The 21,280-nt window shown below is 39.9% G+C and overlaps 1 protein-coding gene across 5 annotated transcripts in view; it reads left to right on the forward strand.

Annotated features, from left to right (window-relative positions):
- PAK3 (p21 (RAC1) activated kinase 3) overlaps positions 1-21,280 on the forward strand; it is a 127,949-nt gene that overhangs the window by 87,694 nt on the left and 18,975 nt on the right. For all 5 annotated transcript variants that reach the window (XM_055565778.1, XM_055565780.1, XM_055565779.1 and 2 more), the window contains 5 exons: positions 10,858-10,906; positions 11,220-11,332; positions 12,964-13,081; positions 14,534-14,633; positions 15,498-15,694. In XM_055565778.1, coding sequence (XP_055421753.1) covers positions 10,858-10,906; positions 11,220-11,332; positions 12,964-13,081; positions 14,534-14,633; positions 15,498-15,694 — 577 coding nt within the window. The remainder of the gene's footprint in view (positions 1-10,857; positions 10,907-11,219; positions 11,333-12,963; positions 13,082-14,533; positions 14,634-15,497; positions 15,695-21,280) is intronic.

Here is a 21,280-nt window from a genome sequence, read left to right on the forward strand (position 1 = left end):
CCATTCCCTTCTCCAGGGAGTTTTCCCGACCCAGGGATTGAACCCACCTTTTCTGCATAGGCAGGTGGATTATTTACCACTGAGCCACCAGGGAAGCCCCTTAAAGACTATGTCTTACCAAAACAAGTAAATATGTGGGAGTATTGAAAATATGATATCTATGTATTTTTATATATAGATATCATATTTTAACATATAAAATGATATCTATTTATAAAAATATATAGATATTTATATATAAATATATATAAAATATATTTTTTATATCAAACTCATTAATATAGTGAGACAGTTTCTACACAAAGGCCTACAAGGAGTACGTGTATCTTATATACTCAGCGGAAGATAAAGTCCAGTCCTAAGAACTAATTCTAGGTCCAATTAACTCTTGGCTGCATGACCAATCTTAACTGATTCAGAAACAGGAAGAACCATCTTCTATGGTTCTTCCAAAGGAATCAAACTTATTGTGTCCAGTTCAGTTCAGTTCAGTTGCTCAGTTGTGTCTGACTCTCTGCGACCCCATGAACCACAGCATGCCAGGCCTCCCTGTCCATCACCCACTCCCGGAGTTTACCCAAACTCATGTCCATTGAGTTGGTGATGCCATCCAACTATCTCACCCTCTGTCTTCCCCTTTCCCTCCTGCCTTCAATCTTTTCCAGCATCAGGGTCTTTTCAAATGAGTCAGCTCTTCGCATTAGGTGCCCAAAGCATTGGAGTTTCAGCTTCAACATCAGTCCTTCCTTCCAATGAACACCCAGGACTGATCTCCTTTAGAATGGACTAGTTGGATCTCCTTGCAGTCCAAGGGACTCTCAAGAGTCTTCTCCAACACCACAGTTCAAAAGCATCAATTCTTCAGCACTCAGCTTTCTTTACAGTCCAACTCTCACATACATGACTACTAGAAAAACCATAGCCTTGACTAGACAGACCTTAGTTGACAAAGTAAATGTCTCTGGTTTTTAATATGTTGTCTAGGTTGGTCATAACTTTCCTTCCAAGGAGTAAGCGTCTTTTAATTTCATGGCTGCAATCACCATCTGCAGTGATTTTGGAGCCCAAAAAAATGAAGCCAGCCACTGTTTCCACTGTTTCCCCATCTATTTGCCATGAAGTGATGGGACTGGATGCCGTGATCTTAGTTTTCTGAATGTTGAGCTTTAAGCCAACTTTTTCACTCTCCTCCTTCACTTTCATCAAGTAGCTCTTTAGTTCTTCACTTTCTGCCGTAAGGGTGGTGTTATCTACATATCTGAGGTTATTGATATTTCTCCCGGCAATCTTGATTCCAGCTTGTGCTTCATCCTGCCCCGTGTGTCTCATGATGTACTCTGTATATAAGTTAAATAAGCAGGGTTACAATATACAGCCTTGACATACTCCTTTTCCTATTTGAAACCAGTCTGTTGTTCCATATCCAGTTCTAACTGTTGCTTCCTGACCTGCATACAGGTTTCTCAAGAGGCAGGTCAAGTGGTCTGGTATTCCCATCTCTTTCAGAATGTTCCACAGTTTATTATGATCCACACAGTCAAAGGCTTTGGCATAGTCAATAAAGCAGAAATAGATGTTTTTCTGGAACTCTCCTGCTTTTTCGATGATCCAGTGGATGTTGGCAATTTGATCTCTGGTTGTGTCCAGGGAGAAGTTAAATGGTTCACAATGGGGCACATGGACTAAGTGAATAGAAAATTAGAGACAATAGAAATATTTTAGGGAGGCAGCTTAGCATACTAGATACAAATGTGGGCTTTGGGAAGTACCACACTTGCACTGTAAAAATCCTAAAGATCTATAGCAGAGCATGAAATGGTGGTTAAGACAATGGTCTGTGGATCAAACAAATGGATTTTTTAGCTCAGCTGCTGACCCTCTGTAACTTTAGGCAAGCTACTTAACATTTCCCATTTCCTCATTTGTGAAAGGAAGATAATAGAACTTATCTCATAGGGTTGTATAGGGTGAACATTAAGGGAGCTCATCCATTTACAGAGAGCAGGCAGAAAGTAAGGCTCAATAAATGTTACAGTCTTTTCTAGCAGCAGCAGTAGAAGTCAAAGTAAATGTAAAAAATAGCCAACCTAAATGTGGATTAAACTCTTGACTGTGATCTCATTAGCATCAGATTTATACTTATGAAACCTTAAATGTGAATAATGCCCTATTCTTCTTTCTGTCTCACTCTTATTCCCATGAGGCTCTCCTTGAACCCTCTAGTCCTCTTTCTCTTTCCATTTTCTCCCAGAGCAAGAGCTTCTTCCTAGCCCTGCCTTTCTTTACTGCCTCTAATCTATTTCGATGCTGAAATCAGAGTAATTTATTTAAATTATAAGTCCTACCATTGGTTGACATTGGCTCTGAGCAAGAAACATCAAAACATGATGAAGATTACTGGTACATAAACTGACTTGTCTTTAGAGGAAAGGGAGAAATAGTGAATTGTTTGTTTCTTTTTGGACCCTTTAGGCTAGATGCCAGTGTTTTCATTTGAGTATTAAGTGCTTGACCAGGTCAGGAAGAAACTGTTGATAAAGCATCTAATGTGATGCCAAGAACCCAGCAGTACACATTACACTGTAATTGCTGATGAGGCCCAATGGTTGAGCAATCTATTGGTTTAATATTCTTGAATCATAGTTCACCAAACTCTCTGTGCTTCAGATTTCTCATCTGTAGTGAGGAAGTTAACCTGGAGTATCTCTATAGTCCCTTGGGTCCTGATAAGGCATGATTTCTTTATACCATTCGAAGGACTAAGGTTTGGAATACACAAAATCCCTATCATAAACAAATGTTCTCCCTACAGCAATCTGGCTTCAGTATAACTGCAATAGGAGAATAAAAGGGATCAATGTAATTAAATGCCATAAAAATCAGACAATGTTGACCATTTTAACACCTCAGCCCCAATATACCAGAGGATTAGTTTTAACTGCTACCTTTGTCACTTTGATTTCTGCCATTATTATCTCCTAAAGTGCTACATGATACTGACTTTTTTTTTCTGTGAAAGTGACTGACAGATTTTATAAAGATACCTAATGAGATACTTCAACATACCCTAGCTGTTGCAAAGTTTGTCTTTTGGGAATTACTGTGGCATCTTGTTGACACAAAGACTGTTTCTTTGTGACTACACACTACTGTGCATCAACTATTACAAGGAGAGTACTTCCCAACCTTACCAGCAAAGATTCCTTCAATTATTTGTCTTTATGTACTCCAGATTGTGAATAATAATAACTATTACACTATATTTATTATAGCTTATTTCCCATACTTGGTGAACCAAAAACAAAAACCAAAAACATATAACTGCTACTTAGAGCATTTGATCAGCATGAGACATGCAATCACAAGTTGATGTAATTCTCACTAAAAGGAAATGTATATGATATTTTAATTAGCTTCATCTTAGGTAAGTATCAAATTTCTCTTGTGAATTTGAAACACCAAGATATCTTGGAAACTCCTAGATACTTAAAAAGATTTCTAGTGATCCATGGATTATAATTTTGAAACTTAACGAATACATTAGATCAGATCAGATCACATCAGTCGCTCAGTCGTGTCCGACTCTTTGCGACCCCATGAATCACAGCACGCCAGGCCTCCCTGTCCATCACCAACTCCCGGAGTTCACTCAGACTCACGTCCATCAAGTCAGCGATGCCATCCAGTCATCTCATCCTCTGTCGTCCCCTTCTCCTCCTGCCCCCAATCCCTCCCAGCATCAGAGTCTTTTCCAATGAGTCAACTCTTCGCATGAGGTGGCCAAAGTACTGGAGTTTCAGCTTTAGCATCATTCCTTCCAAAGAAATCCCAGGGCTGATCTCCTTCAGAATGGACTGGTTGGATCTCCTTGCAGTCCAAGGGACTCTCAAGAGTCTTCTCCAACACAGCAATCAACCAAATAATGATTATCATTATTACTGATGTTGTTATTTATTGGGCAATTATTAATACTATATGCCAGAACTGGTTTTAAACACTGTGCACATTTAATCTTCCTTTAATCCTGAGCCACAAAGACTGATTACATGATTTACCCAGTATCACACAACTAGAAATTGTGTGGAGGATTTGAACCCCAGAAGGTTTGAATTGATGGAGATGAGGCCTACTGTCCTTAACCCATCAGTGAACAGAGACAGTGCTCTAGTAGGTGAATAAGAGAAAGAGAGAGATTCACATTTAACAGTTGAATCTTAAGTTGCCGAAATATGGAAAGGCATCAGAACTGAAGGGTGGAGAAGTACTAGGAGTGCTGAAATGTAGCTGGAGACAGGGCACCAATCTTTATTCTTTAGATTATTACCTGAGTTTGTGCATTTGTGTTGAGAATTCTACAAAGGTTGAATGTTGGGCCAATCAATAACTTATTGGTGAGAGCAATTAATTCTGAATGCCTAACAACATGTTTGGTGTGGGCCTAGAGAGGTGAGAAGTTGGGTAGAGGAGGCTAACCCCATTTTAAGACTGGGAACAGAGTTGGAGGGAAGGAGAATGGCTGCCCCCAGAGAGTGGCATATATGCAATAAGGTGGGAGGAGGGGAAAAGAGGGAAAAGCTCATCTTTGAGTTAATAAATTATGTTCTAGAGTTTCAGGGTCTTTAAACTTCTGTGGAGTAGGGATTTGTGGCAATGCTATATCACAGAATACCATAAAACCCTGGCTATTGGGCTTGCAGGGTTAGTACTCTTAACAATTTTCAGTTCACTTCAGTTCAGTTCAGTCGCTCAGTCGTGTCCGACTCTTTGTGACCCCATGATTCACAGCACGCCAGGCCTCCCTGTCCATCACCAACTCCCGGAGTTCGCTCAGACTCACGTCCATCGAGTCAGTGATGCCATCCAGCCATCTCATCCTCTGTCGTCCCCTTCTCCTCCTGCCCCCAATCCCTCCCAGCATCAGAGTCTTTTCCAATGAGTCAACTCTTTGCATGAGGTGGCCAAAGTACTGGAGTTTCAGCTTCAGCATCATTCCCTCCAAAGAAATCCCAGGGCTGATCTCCTTCAGAATGGACTGGTTGGATCTCCTTGCAGTCCAAGGGACTCTCAAGAGTCTTCTCCAGCACCACAGTTCAAAAGCATCAATTCTTCAGCGCTCAGCCTTCTTCACAGTCCAACTCTCACATCCATACATGACCACAGGAAAAACCATAGCCTTGACCAGATGGACCTTTGTTGGCAAAGTAATGTCTCTGCTTTTGAATATGCTATCTAGGTTGGTCATAACTTTCCTTCCAAGGAGTAAACGTCTTTTAATTTCATGGCTGCAGTCATCATCTGCAGTGATTTTGGAGCCCAAAAAAATAAAGTCTGACACTGTTTCCCCATCTATTTCCCATGAAGTGGTGGGACTGGATGCCATGATCTTTTTTTTCTGAATGTTGAGCTTTAAGTCCGCTTTTTCACTCTCCACTTTCACTTTCATCAAGAGGCTTTTTAGTTCCTCTTCACTTTCTGCCATAAGGGTGGTGTTATCTGCATATCTGAGGTTATTGATATTTCTCCTGGCAATCTTGATTCCAGCTTGTGTTTCTTCCAGTCCAGTGTTTCTCATGATGTACTCTGCATATAAGTTAAATAAGCAGGGTGATAATATACAGCCTTGACGTACTCCTTTTCCTATTTGGAACCAGTCTGTTGTGCCATGTCCAGTTCTAACTGTTGCTTCCTGACCTGCATACAAATTTCTCAAGAGGCAGGTCAGGTGGTCTGGTATTCCCATCTCTTTCAGAATTGTCCACAGTTTATTGTGATCCACATAGTCAAAGGCTTTGGCATAGTCAATAAAGCAGAAAATGATGTTTTTCTGGAACTCTCTTGCTTTTTCCATGATCCAGCAGATGTTGGCAATTTGATCTCTGGTTCCTCTGCCTTTTCTAAAACCAGCTTGAACATCAGGAAGTTCACGGTTCATGTATTGCTGAAGCCTGGCTTGGAGAATTTTTAGCATTACTTTACTAGCATGTGAGATGAGTGCAATTGTGCGGTAGTTTGAGCATTCTTTGGCATTGCCTTTCTTTGGGATTGGAAGGAAAACTGACCTTTTCCAGTCCTGTGGCCACTGCGAGTTTTCCAAATTTGCTGGCATATTGAGTGCAGCACTTTCACAGCATCATCTTTCAGGATTTGAAATAGCTCAACTGGAATTCCATCACCTCTACTAGCTTTGTTCATAGTGATGCTTTCTAAGGCCCACTTGACTTCACATTCCAGGATGTCTGGCTCTAGATGAGTGATCACACCATCGTGATTATCTTGGTCGTAAAGATCGTTTTTGTACAGTTCTTCTGTGTATTCTTGCCATCTCTTCTTAATATCTTCTGCTTCTGTTAGGTCCATACCATTTCTGTCCTTTAAGGAGCCCATCTTTGCATGAAATGTTCTCTTGGTATCTCTAATTTTCTTGAAGAGATCTCTAGTCTTTCCCATTCTGTTGTTTTCCTCTATTTCTTTGCATTGATCGCTGAAGAAGGCTTTCTTATCTCTTCTTGCTATTCTTTGGAACTCTGCATTCAGATGCTTATATCTTTCCTTTTCTCCTTTTCTTGTCACTTCTCTTCTTTTCACAGCTATTTGTAAGGCCTCCCCAGACAGCCATTTTGCTTTTTTGCATTTCTTTTCCATGCGGATGGTCTTGATCCCTGTCTCCTGTACAGTGTCATGAACCTCATTCCATAGTTCGTCAGGCACTCTATCTATCAGATCTAGGCCCTTAAATCTATTTCTCACTTCCACTGTATAATCATAAGGGATTTGATTTAGGTCATACCTGAATGGTCTAGTGGTTTTCCCTACTTTCTTCAATTTCAGTCTGAATTTGGTAATAAGGAGTTCATGATCTGAGCCACAGTCAGCTCCTGGTCTTGTTTTTGTTGACTGTATAGAGCTTCTCCATCTTTGGCTGCAAAGAATATAATCAATCTGATTTTGGTGTTGACCATCTTGTGATGTCCATGTGTAGAGTCTTCTCTTGTGTTGTTGGAAGGGGGTGTTTGCTATGACCAGTGCATTTTCTAGGCAAAACCCTATTAGTCTTTGCCCTGCTTCATTCCATATTCCAAGGCCAAATTTGCCTGTTACTCCAGGTGTTTCTTGACTTCCTACTTTTGCACTCCAGTCCCCTATAATGAAAAGGACATCTTCTTTGGGTGTTAGTTCTAAAAAGTCTTGTAGGTCTTAACAATTTTAAGACAATGAAATGCTGAGGGAGGTAGGGAATACAAAGGTCAAGGATTTGAATGATAAAGCTCTGGGAGATGCTAATGACTAATCTCCCTTGTATTCTAAATCAATCGCAATTTTAGCTCCTAGGATAGTGGAAATGGACTTGGGGGTGAGGGCAGAGCGGTGAATAGGGGAAGGCTACTTGGACAAGAATTTGTGGCCTCTCTCCATAGCTTTTTATTGGAGGATAATTGCTTTACAATATTGTGTTGGTTCCTGCCATACATCAACATGAATCAGCCATACATACGGCCCTTCCCTCCTGAGCCCCCCTCCCACCCCCCTCCCGATCCCACCCCTCTAGGTTGTCACAGAGCACTGGGTTCAGGCCCCTGTGTCACATAGCCTCCCTTAGTTTAACATGAGCAGTTTAACCCTCCCATTTATAGTTTAACCTTCCCATTTTATATTGAGGGTTTATCCATGAGGCTTCGTTTTACAGACGTTCCAAACTTAAGGAAAAAGGCAAAACCACTTTCCTAAGGGAGAAAAACACAGATGAGAAAGCTCTAAAAAGTGTTCAAATAGGTCACCTTTGTCCTTTCTGAATTTAGGGGCAGACACTAGCAAGGATGCTTTGGCTGGGAGATCGGGAAGGTCTAAGTAATGACTCAGTGAATAAAACCAATAACAGCAATAGCAGCAATAAATGATAATAATAACAGCTACCATCCCCCACCTTTAGGAGTTTGGAATTAACATATACACAGTACTGTATATAAAAAGAGATAATCAACAAGGACCCAACTCAGGGAACTCTACTCAGTATTCTGTAATAACCTATATGGGGAAAGAATCTGAAAAAGAGTAGATATTTGTGTATGTATAACTGATTCACTTTGCTGCACACCTGAAACTAACACAACATTGTAAATCAACTATACTCCAATATAAAGTAGAAATAAAAGCATAGCAGTTACCAATTCAGTGTCACCTCTGATCTGGGCACAGAGCTAAATGCTTTTATAGATTGTGCCATTCTATTCTCTGTAGCTCTATGAGATAGATGCTCATTTTGCAGACGTCATCACTTTTTTTGCCTCTGAAGGAGCTGTGCAAGTTGCCTAAGGATATAGGAATAAACCAAGTAAAGGAATGTTTGAATCAGTCTGCAAATAGATTTAAGTAATTGCTCGGGCCTTATGCAGCTGAAATACACACCAGGTTGAGATGATCTATTCCTTTGAACCCAGAAAATTCTGAGTTCAGAAGGACAAATCACAAACTGGCCCCTGAAATTGGGAATGTCTGATAGCTGATTCCAACAAAGAAGTGTTTTCCAAAGATTTAAATAGAAGAAATGTTTCCTTCACAGAAAGGAACGGTTTTATTGCAATTACATGTTTGCTTGAAAAGACATTAATTTGTTCATTGAACAAATACTTCTTGAGCACCAACTATCTGCTCTGCACCCAGTGACTCAAACATGAAATTGAGACAGATTTAATAAAACCCTTGATCCTAAGGAATGTCTGAAATAACCAAATTTAGGTAGAATCTATTAGTCAAGTGTGCTTTTTCAGTCTCATTCCAATGGCTATTTAAATACCCTCACTGAGTGAGGAGGGCAGTAGAGTCTTTGGATTCTGCTGCTGCTGCAGATCATGGAATAAAAGAACCTTTAATGAGATAGCCCCTTTCCTGCATTTTATAGGTCAGGGAGTCAGATGGCCTTGGAGTGTAAACTGTATAACCTTGGGCAGGTTACTTAACCTCTCCCAGCCTCAGGCTTTTCATCTGTAACATGGGGGTAAAAGCACTTGCCTTACAGAAACATGATAAGGATTGCACAAGATAATTTATATCAAATTCTTAGTGTAGACATGCTCAATATATTATACATTTACTGTTATTGTGATCACCATTTGCTGAGTGAGGAAACAAATTCAGAAAGGGGAAATGACTAGCCTAAGATCGTATAGTTTGTTGTTAGGGCAGATAGTAAAACTCAGATCTCTGTTAGCAAATATTCCTTCTACTACACTACGTATTTTATTCCCTAGGAATAGGTAATGTAAACTTCCTATGCCTGTTAGAAATAATTTGGCTGATCCAGGGAGAAGAAGGGAGAGGAAAACAAGGAAATAGATAACATAAGGAAAGAACTCCTAGAGTCAGAAACCAAAACAGCCAGGGAGATAACCAGAAAGCAGAGGAGAAACAGCAGTTACCAGAGAGTTTAATGCATAAAATTGCAGCATTATAGTGCCTGCTGAATCACAGAAACGGACCTCTATCCTCATTCCTTTATTCACCACAGACATGTCAATGAAATTAACAAGCTTTTCTTTTTTCCTGGGGATGGCAGTAGGGAGGTGGTTCAGAATGCATGTGTGTTTCACAGAAAGTTCCCTTGCCTACAGTTTTACTAGACAATTTCTATTTTCAAAGCAAGGTCACCCTATAACGGAAGTTAGAATAGAAGCATAAGTACTACCAAGACTTAAGGAATGATAGACTTTAAAAGATAGTGGGCTGGAGTGAAACCTAAGAGTAGAAGCTATTGAGAAGTTTAACAAAAAGAAAAAAAGGCTTAAGAGTAAAGCCACATTGTTATTCCTCTGTATATTGACAATATAGGTAATTACAGTGCTGGGAATGATTGATTTGTTAGATGAAGATATTCTTAAGAATTAGAAATATATGAAAAAGCCAGTCTGTCCATATGTTAAAAGCCAAGATTAATTTACAGTTGTCTAAGCAAAAGACAAAACCCTGATGCTGGGAGGGATTGGGGGCAGGAGGAGAAGGGGACGACAGAGGATGAGATGGCTGGATGGCATCACCAACTCCATGTAGATGAGTTTGGGTGAACTCCGGGAGTTGGTGATGGACAGGGAGGCCTGGCGTGCTGCAATTCATGGGGTCGCAAAGAGCCAGACACGACTGAGTGACTAAACTGAACTGAAGCAAAAGATGATATAATCTTTCCTGAAGTATTCAATCGAAGACTGCAGTATTGGTTATGCAACGTCCAGTTCCGTTCAGTTCAGTTCAGTCGCTCAGTCATGTCTGACTCTTTGTGACCCCATGAATTGCAGCACGCCAGGCCTCCCTGTCCATCACCAACTCCCAGAGTTCACTCAGACTCACGTCCATTGAGTCAGTGATGCCATCCAGCCATCTCATCCTCTGTCATCCCCTTCTCCTCCTGCCCCCAATCCCTCCCAGCATCAGAGTCTTTTCCAATGAGTCAACTCTTCGCATGAGGTAGCCAAAGTACTGGAGTTTCAGCTTTAGCATCATTCCTTCCAAAGAAATCCCAGGGCTGATCTCCTTCAGAATGGACTGGTTGGATCTCCTTGCAGCGTCCAAGGAGTATTCAAAATATTCCAGGAGTTTCCTAGAAGGAACAAGGCCATTTTGCTCAGTTCATGACTGCCTAGTTCCATGGCACACATAACATCTGATTAGAGTTTCTGACCCACCAATAGAGATACTTGATGATAGTTTGGGAAGCAGTTACTATACAAAATGATTGTTCCTTTTGTACTTCATCCTTTAATCTTGAGTTTTCTGATTTCCCTCTCCTGAAAATAGTTACATATTATTCCAAATAAAATATACTGATAACACTTCGATTGCTTGTTCATTTGATGATTTTTGCCTTCACAGGGCCTCAGGTACTGTTTATACAGCGCTGGACATTGCCACAGGACAAGAGGTAAGCATTAACATTCATTTCTAGCTTTTACTTTCCTTTATTCGTATTGATCAGAATTCTTCTTTGATGGCATTTGTGCCTGACAAAATGGGTACCACTGGGTTGACATAAGTTTCCTTCATTGATGTCCAAAATATCTGCTGTGAATGATGAATTCATGATTGGCAAAAGAAAAGGAGCATGGGTTTGTGGCATTAAGAAAAATCCTAGTAAGGTAAAGAATTTGTATGTCTGACTCTGTTGCTGAAAAATATGGATGCTTGTGTTTAGTCTAATGATGGTAATTCATTCTTATCTTTTAATCATGATTCAGGTGGCCATAAAGCAGATGAACCTCCAACAGCAGCCCAAAAAGGAATTAATTATTAATGAAATTCTGGTCATGAGGGAAAATAAGAACCCCAATATTGTTAATTATTTAGATAGGTAAGTTTTGTTTCATCATATACTTGTTTTCTTTATGGGATATAATTTTCATGGCCAATTATTTAGGATCTATTCATTTAGCATCCGTTCTGCAAATATCTTTCAAATGCTACAAAACAGTATCAAATATATTGCTAAACTTGTACCCACTTATCTTTGTCCACCCATTAAACATTTGAAGACACATTTTATGGTGTTGCTTCTAAACACGAGCAGTTTGTGTAATTTTATTTTGAAGACTGTGGTTCTGTATTGCCACGAAACAGACTATCCCATATAGTAGAGAGCTGTGGTGTTTTAAACATTTAATCAAGTGTTTGTTTGGAGCCCATGCAGTGTCTGGCTATCTAAGTAAAGAAGACAGACTACAATGGCACTGCTTTAATGGGTGCTTTGTGATGAACTGACAGTGAGGTCTAGGGAATTGAGACTTTAATCTCAAACCTTTTTCCTAGACTAGATAATTAATGTCTCTTTCGTCAGTCGTGGTAGCAGTGGGTTATTAATAGGTGTTTAAAAACAGCACTAACTCTTTACTTGTGATTTAACATCTGTCTCATTCAATTTTGATGTTTTTGTTTGGCACCACTGTGCTGTGTACTCTGGGTTGATACAAAGGAAATAAGACCAAGTCCACGACCTCAACGAGCTTAAGATCTCACTTTCTGTGTTTTGTACCAGGTAGACCAGTGGTACAGAAAAGAGGCAAAAGAGGGGCCAAAAAAAAGTGTCATTTAGGAGGCAACTGCGGCAGAGTGACTTTATTCTGCTTTTGTAATTTTGTAAAAACTGCATTTGTAAAAAAATGCAGATTTCTTGGTGGTTCTCTGTAACTAATGAGGTATTTCATTTTTCTGAAATGAGAGTTTTAATGAGAATTTTCCTTTTGAACAAACTTTCTGAGTGTATCTTATGGGCACTGCAGTTTGAACACCACTGGATAGAAAGTCTTGCTTCATACTGATGTCAAGCTGGGAGCAGGATAGGATTGTTGGGATTATTCCATTCATTGTAATGCCTCTCTCTTGCTACACAGGGGGAAAGACAGACCTGATCATTCTGTTAAAATGCCTTCAGATGATCCCAGGGGTTTGAATTTGCTCTTGTGACCTGCCTTCCTGTATTTGATCATGTAGGCTGTGCTCCTCAATACCTACTTAAAGATAATGGGCATGTGATAACCGACTTCTATCAGAACTGAGACTTCAGTGCAGTAAATCCATTGCCAATTTGAATCTTTTTACATTATCCTATAAAATTGTGTCATGGGCAGTTCAGTCCAAGATGTCAACACTATGGCTTGAATGATCCAAAAGGGCTATTCACCAATCCTGTTAATTAAAATTAGCTTTTTACAGTGGAATGACTGACAGTAGTCAGTCACCAAAGGCTTCCTTGCTCTTTTCCTTCCTTCCATGGTGCACTTTCATCTCATGATCCTTTAATTTCCATGCATATTCTCTTCTAAGATAAAGGAAGTGTCTCATAAGCATAACTGATATTTTCCTCTTGCTAGATAACATGACCAAATGCAGACAGAGACTGATTGCACATTGCCTTCTTAATGGAAATATAGAAGGGTCTCCACTTCCTTAGGCCTGAGTCAATGTCTTTTTCCTCTCTTGTTGTAGCTACTTAGTGGGTGATGAACTGTGGGTAGTCATGGAATACTTGGCTGGTGGCTCTTTGACTGATGTGGTCACAGAGACCTGTATGGATGAAGGACAGATAGCAGCTGTCTGCAGAGAGGTAAGAAAATAGAACATTTTTGGCTGATGAGAACACCCACATTGGCAGGTTGTTTTTTTTTTTTTATCTTTGATTATTTAGAATGTTTATAACATCAGAATATCAATAGCACATCTTTTATACTAAAAAAAACAATTGAAGATCCTAACAATTTAAATCCTAACCCTCTCTCCCCAGCTCCTTGTTTATTTTAGTTGCTTTGTGATGAATCTTTCTGAATTCTATTATACCATTCACAGGGTACAATATCTAAGCCTGCCTAGTGGAGTCTTGGTGAATATGAAAGGCAGTAATGTTGACATGGAACTTCTTCCTGGTTGGGGGGAATTTTTATATGATAGTTATTTTGCTTTGTCTATGCAATATAAGCTGTGTACATATACAGATCACACTATAACCCCATCATTTTCTGGAAGGCAGTTTATACGAGGTCCTCCCTCAGTCCAGAAACTAGTTGCTTTCACAGTACAATCTTGAAACTCTCTCAGACCCCTCCAGTGGGTCTGAGTGTCTGCCTGTTTTCTAATAACAGTGACATATCCCCAGTTTCAAACTAAACTAAGGATATTTTGTTATATTAATTTTCTCAGTATTTAAAAAAAACCACTCCTCATTGGAGTCTTATCTTGAGCATTACCCTCTACCCTCTATTCATTGAAGTTTTCTATAGACACAAGTAGGAACTCTGACCCACTGAAACTTGAAAATCAATGATAGTAAAACAAAGCCAAATAATGTCAGCTAGCCTTTCATTGTTTTTTATTTTAAATTATTCACTTAAATTTCCTCCTTCTGCTGTCCTCTCATTCCCATTTCTTCCTCCCCAAATATGTACACATATCCACCAAATTCATATATTTTCTATTCATACAATAAATCAAACTTAAAATATTCAGGGGATTCTTCAGCCTTTAGCCTGTGGTTCCATCTTTTAGTATTACAACACAAAGCCATCTCCAAACTAGTACCTATAGTTACTTCAGAGCCTAGAAGTGGTTCCTGAAGCTAGCTATCTGTTTATCAGAACTAGCTGGGGCACTTGTTTTAAATGCAGATTTCTAGGTCCCACGCCAGACCTTCTGAATCTAATCATATCCCAGATGCAGATGCTTACTATATCTGTAACAGATCAAGCCGAATCCATATCCTCCAGACAAGCAGATCCAAATATGATTATAGTAATTGGTTCAATCAACTGTATTAACAATGTAGTGCTACTTACCACACCATCACTCTTTGTGGCCAAGTCTAATTCAGGAGCTTTCATATGTATAATGCTAAGTTGCATCACTGATGTAAATGGTAACATGATTTCAAAATGGCTTTGAAACATTTAATTTATTTCACCTGACAACTTAAGCGTGTACCTTTGCCCAAAATTTATCTAGAAATGAAACACATTTTAAAAAAATTTGTGATATAACTAGAACTTTTTTCTTCCTGATACAATAGTGCCTCCAAGCTTTGGATTTCTTGCACTCAAACCAAGTGATCCACAGAGACATAAAGAGTGACAATATTCTCCTTGGGATGGATGGCTCTGTCAAACTGAGTAGGTATTATGGTTCAGATGGCATGTGAGAGAGTGTCAGGGGATTTATGCTCTTTTACTGTCTATCTCGGAGAAAGCAATGGCACCCCACTCCAGTACTCTTGCCTGGAAAATCCCATGGATGGAAGAGCCTGGTAGGCTGCAGTCTATGGGGTCACTCAGAGTCCAACACGACTGAGCAACTTCACTTTCACTTTTCACTTTCATGCATTGGAGAAGGAAATGGCAACCCACTCCAGTGTTCTTGCCTGGAGAATCCCAGGGATGGGGGAGCCTGGTGGGCTGCCATCTCAGGGGTCACACAGGGTTGGACACGACTGAAGCGACTTAGCAGCAGCAGCAGCAGCAGCAACTATCTTGAGAAGAAAAGGGCTCTTGAGAGTGAGGGTTTGAAGGCATTTAGAGGCCAGTTTGAGGTGAAGCATTTTTTTCACATTGTATTCCTGTAGATTGTGACCAGATTTGGGGAGGGTTAATAGTTAAGAATATCTAAGTAGTTTCTATCTGCTGGATGACAAATACCTAAGCTGTAATACATAATTATACTATAATAGTCAAAAATAATACTAAAACAATAAAATCTTAATATTAAAAATCAAAAAAAAAAAAAGAAAAAGATTCTATAAGTTAGAGGGAACAGTATGAGGAGGGAACCAGGATTGAGGTCTAGTAAAAATGATATCACTCAGTTACTTCAGACTAGTTTAAAATCTGGAGCAGCTGAGAGATCGGATAACAAAAGGATATGAGTGAGGCAGTTGCAGAAGCTTAGTGTCTAAAGGAAGGTATGGTTGTATCTGAAAGTGACCTCTCATAAAAGAAAAATAAGTTGAGCTGATTTTAACTGACTTTTGTTCTCTGCAGCTGATTTTGGGTTCTGTGCCCAGATCACCCCTGAGCAAAGTAAACGAAGCACGATGGTGGGAACTCCCTATTGGATGGCACCTGAGGTAGTGACTCGAAAAGCTTATGGTCCGAAAGTTGATATCTGGTCTCTGGGAATTATGGCGATTGAAATGGTAGAAGGCGAACCCCCTTACCTTAACGAAAATCCACTCAGGGTAAGTAAAAAGAAAACTCAAGTCCTTTATCCCCAGGGAATGGAAAAAAGCCAAATGTCATTTCTGTCTCCACTAAAAGTGGCCAGAATGGGCTCTTTGATGGGACAAGTGACATAGAAGCTCCAAATTGTAATTTTCAAAATTACTGTGAGTTATTTATTTTATGTTTCTCTTAAGATGTCTCAACAGCTTCTTCAAATGCTTTGATAATGCTATTTCTAATGTCAGGGGTCTTTAAAATTCTGTAGCATAATTTTCTGCTGTCAAAAAATATATAGCCTTTTTTAAAAGCAAGATATGGGAAGAAAACAGTATTTTTATCACATGCCACTTACTTTTAGCAAAGTAAATAAATGCATTTCCAGAACAGCTGAAATTTTTTAAATTAGATTTTCATTATCAGTAATGATTTATTGAGCCACAGCAGCTTGGTGGGTATTGAATGGAACACAAGATAGACACAGTACCAGCCTGGCAAAATCACAAACTTAATTAGACTGTCAAGTTAAAAATGAATGGAAATTGTGTTGGGTAACTCAGTTTGCTACTGCAGAATCAGAGGTTAGATCCTTATGTGGTCTGGTTACTTCTATGAGGAGAAAAGCTCCATTTTGGAGCCTAACGCCCATTCAGAGAAAGGCAAAGGAACATGAAAGAAATGGTTGCTCAGTGCAGAAGTGAGCCAGGAGCTGTTTTGTTGAATAAAATCTAAAGGTAAGTCAGAAGCTGTGTTATACATATAAAGGGCATCACACTATTAAGAAAAGGAAACATGTACCAATTCGAATTCTAGTCTCAAATTCTATGCAGAGTGCCAGTGCCAAAGGCATCTTGCATATTGTTGGCTTCCTTACCACTAAGAGTCTAAAATTGAATTTTACCATTAGTATATAAAAATCATTTCCTGTACATGGTTAAGTGGTCACACGTTCAGCTTATAAAATCCATATGAAAGCCAAATATATGTGGCTTTCTGTACATGTAAAGAAACTTACAGACTAATTATCTAGTTATTTTGAAATGGAGCAGTTTCTAATTGGGAGCTGCATTCCCTGTGAATGGAGAGGGGGACAGCCTCCCCTTTGCCCCTTCCTAATTCTTCTCTGCTAGTTGGCCTCTTGTCTTAGACCTAGCACTGATTATAAAATAACAGATAGGAGTGAATGCCCTAATGAATGCTATGGGCTATTGCTCTGGGCTCATGAAACAATCTGGAAGTGAGACGTGCACCGTGATTAGCTGCCTGCAGGGCTGAGTGGAAAAAGAGGGGCATTTTCCCACTGTTTGTGGGTCAGTCCTCCATGAACTTAATCAAACCCACCCCTGACCTATGGATAATTACATGGGCTTGTCCTTATTGTCTAACCACCTTTGCCCTTTAAGAAGTAGAAGTGAAAGAACACACCAGGCCTCTTGTTTCCATGGATTTCCTCCTCTAAATCTTCAGAGTTTGGAGGCACTAAACAGATTATGGCTATTTTGCTTTCTGCCTTCTAATGAGTAATTTACAGCTTGCAAAATTTAAGGATTAAATAAATGGCTCTGTAAAGCAGTTGGCCTCAGTAATGCATTTATTACCTTCTTCAGTTCCCCAAGTACAATTGATCACTCTTCAGCAAGGCTGTTAATTGTTAGAAAAAAGGAAACAAGTTGTAATCTTTATGGGCATCTTCTAGCCTGGGATTAGGGCTAATAATTAACAGCTTGTCTCTTAGGATCCGAAGCCTTGTATCTAAACAAGTACTTGTAGATTAACAAGCACAGGTTCAGGAAGCCTACATTATGGCTATAACAAAAAGATTCGTCAGGAAGACCACCCTGTTGAATTCCACTGATAAGGATTTACTGTAACTATGCTCATTATTCTCCGTGTGTGATCAACCTCCAGTGACTCAATCAAGTCCGTATGGAGGCAGCCCTCTATCTGTTTGCCAGGAGCCACAAGGACTTTTTAAGTTTTGATTTTGAATATGTTGTCCTCCTGTTCTCTTAAATAAAATCCAGTATCCCTGGCTATATGCCCTTATTTGGGATTTGAAAAATATAGTCACTGAAACACTGGAGAGGTTGGACAGAAAAACACATACCATGACCTTGTTGGAAGCCTGTGTTTTCTTGAATTCTGGTGACCAGGGCGTGTGGAGAAATAGAAAATGGCAGAACTGGCTTAGCCCTTCTTTCTTTAACATCCTTCCGAGACTACCACCCGTCTACCACTTTAGGCTTTGAAGATGAACAAAAGGAAGGAAGTGGAAGTGAGACAGAGTGGTAGAGTGAAGTCTAACATGTTAATATGAAAAACATTTGGCCTATGGAGTCAGGCAGATTTGGATAAGTCCTGGTTCCACAACCTGCCAGCTCTGTGACCTTCAGCAGATGACCCAGAACCTCTATAAGCCCTGTTTCCTGTGTGTAATTGGGGACAATATCTCTCTTGCAGAGTTAGTATGAAATCTAAATGAAATCAAGCATGTAAACACCTAGCACAGTGTCTAGCTCATTGTAAGGAGAGGGAGAAAGAGATTTATATATCAATAGAAAAGTGAGAAAGGAAACAGAACAGATGCCTAGAATACTTTTTACCCATTCATGAAGGGAGATTGGATTCCCCACTCCCCCCAAGCACTTCCCTTCCACAGTAGCATCCCCTTGAAGAGTGGAAGGTCCTACATGGTTCAGTATAAATTACCGTGAACAGGTTACACTGAGCAGCAGAGGTTAAAGTTGGAATCTGGGACTATACATTCGAAGGCTGTTGGCATTTTGCTGTGGCTTTTGTGTGTGTGTGTGTGTGTGTGTGTGTGTCTGTTGTGTCAGGTGGAACTGAGCAAGCCTTCTTGGATTATTGCCTGTTAACATATCACTGATGCAAGGAATTAGCTATGTTCCCCCCCTAGTTTTAAAGTAGTTGGGATTTTTTTTTTAAGTAAATTGCTCTGTACTAATTGACCTAATTTGCTCATAAAATGCCTTTTAAAGGTTAAAGAGTTGTTAACTGTGCCAATGTTATAAGGTTGGTACTCTTTCAGAGACAGAGAGGAGACAAGTTCCTCACTGCCTGAAGTCTGTGCACTCAATGTAATTGGCCTTGAATGTGTTGTTCTGTGACCCACAGCCATTTTTGGTACAGCCTCCAATAATAAAGTGCCTTGTTTTTTCTGTCCACCAAAGTGACTGAAGTCAAATTCAAACTTTCTCTGTGGATATGCAAATCAAACGTTGGTATACTGCTCCTCTCCTCAACTTGTGTGTTCGTTTGAAGATATCTTTTTATCAACCTATGATTATAATGACCTGATTCTAAATAAGGAGGCACAATCATTTCCATAAAACAAATCTTTGGTTTGTTGTTGTTGTTGTTTTCCTCAGCACTAAGAGAGTGCCTCTTTATTAACTTGGCATTCCACATAATGGGGCTGTTCTTGTCAATGGGTTTTGAGGGATTTTGGTGTTTGTGAAATGTCTCAGTGATATCCAGTGGAGGATCCTACTGGACCCTGTGGGTGGAGCCCCTTTTCTGTGTAACTTTCCAGACCTTTATCCTAGTTGAGATGAACTTTAAGTGTTCTCTTTCTACCCTTGCTTTAACATATCAAACACTGGATCTTTGGAAGACAATTATCAGTATCAAGAAGAGATATCTGAAGGCTAAAAACAGTGTTTAAGAGAGTATGGGACCCACCTATCTTATACCAGTGGTTCTCCTCCTTGGTTGTACATTGGAATCCCTGTGAAGCTTCAAGAACTGATAAGGTCAGGTTTCTACACCAAGGACTAGAACAAATATCAATACAAAGCTCTGTGGCTAGCCCTTTGTAGAACCCTGTCTAAACTGAAAAAACCATTCTTCATCAGCCCTCTTTGAGCCTGGTTGTTCAACCAAAAAAGAGCATGCTCTCATTCTGGCCACATTTCTCCTTTTCATCTAAAAAGGACATCATGAATCACTTTGTCAAAATCCTGGCACATTCTGGCATTCTTTGATTTACTGTTTCCAGCAACGCTATCAAAAAAGAAATGACATTAGTTCAGCACATACCTCCTTGCTATGCCATTTTCTTTTTCAATTTTGCTTCTGCTGCAAATGGAGTCTGTCATTACCACCTGATAGCTGTTGTGTACATCACATGTATTGATGATAATAAAGCCGTCAGTCTGACTGCTAATAATTAGGAGTGTATAACCTGTATGGTCAGAGAGAAGGGTGGGAAGAAGTATCAATTGAGACCTGTTGTCTACAGGAAGAGGCTCCCTACTCCCCCATCCCCACACTTGAAACACTGCACAAGTGTTAGTTTCTTCTTTTTTACTGTAGAACTAGGGAAATTGTGGTTAGCTTGTATGCCTAGAGAAGAGAATTAAGCAGAATAGAATCTCTAGCACTAAAAAGCAGCAACTTAGGGCCAAAGTGCTTTGAGCTCCCTCCAACCACTGGAACCTGTGTTGTGGACTGGAATGTCTGGGTTTGATGGAATTAAAGTCAAATATAAACTTTCTGAGTGCCAGAGAAGCAAGCGTACTTTGCTAGCACTCTGTCAATATTGTTTTGAATGTATTTCAGGAAGAGCTGGAGCATTCCCTTCTTTTTCCATAAGCTTCTATGGAACAGCAAGGTTTATTGATGGTTTGTTGACACTCCGCCTACTTTGAGGGCAAACCTATGCCTAAAAGGAGGGGCGAGTTGGGATAACGGCAACTAAAATAATTATTATGAAAAAGTAACAGAGTCTCTTTTTAATCAGAAAAATATTGCCTGTCAAAAGATAGATAGCTCTTAAGACTCATTGGTTGTCAGGAATTTAGCATAGGAAAATGGGACCTAGCCATAGGAAAGCTGCAAGTCTCATTTAGATTGTAATTCAGAAGCAGACAGTTCAAACCAGTGATTTATGATCCAGAAGACAGCCAAAGGAGAAACTGATTCCACAGCAAACAAAAGTCTGAGAATCTGACTAGGTGAAGATGAGGCAAAGAGAGATTATAAACGTGGTAACCAGGGACCTACTGTTGGCCAAGACTGATATTCCTTTATCATGTGAATTGAAGAGTAAATTCTGTTCCCAGGTCTACCCATCAGGAGCCCCATGATCTTGCATAGATTACTTCTTGCTGGGCCTCATTTTGTTTTGCTTCAAACAAGTGGAATTTCACAAGATTATTGGTTACCCGTGAACTCTGTGAATTCCATGGGCTCCTAGAATTCCATGGAGGTCCTTGGGGCCCAATGGGGAGGTCATGTGGTTCTCAAGTCCACCAAAATAGTTCCCTCATTAACTTGTTTTCTATATCAGGCTTCCACATGAGATTTAGTTAAATAAAGTGGGAAACTCATGGGTCTCTGTCTCTGATTCTGTTTTCCTAGGCTGTAGATATATACAACAGCCTCCCATGAGTGCCAGGACGGCCTGGGTTTGAGTATGCACTGTCTGTAGAAGGGCTTCCAGAGTTATGATCTTCAGACAGCTTGAGTGGAGGGACTTCCCTGGTGGTCCAGTGTTTAAGACTTCACGCTTCCAATGCAACGAGTGTGGGTTTGATCCTTGGTTGGGGAACTAAGATCCCACTTGATGAGTGGCACAGCCAAAA

This window comes from Bubalus kerabau, chromosome X (genome assembly GCF_029407905.1).
Source record: "Bubalus kerabau isolate K-KA32 ecotype Philippines breed swamp buffalo chromosome X, PCC_UOA_SB_1v2, whole genome shotgun sequence".
Classification (NCBI taxonomy): domain Eukaryota; kingdom Metazoa; phylum Chordata; class Mammalia; order Artiodactyla; family Bovidae; genus Bubalus; species Bubalus kerabau.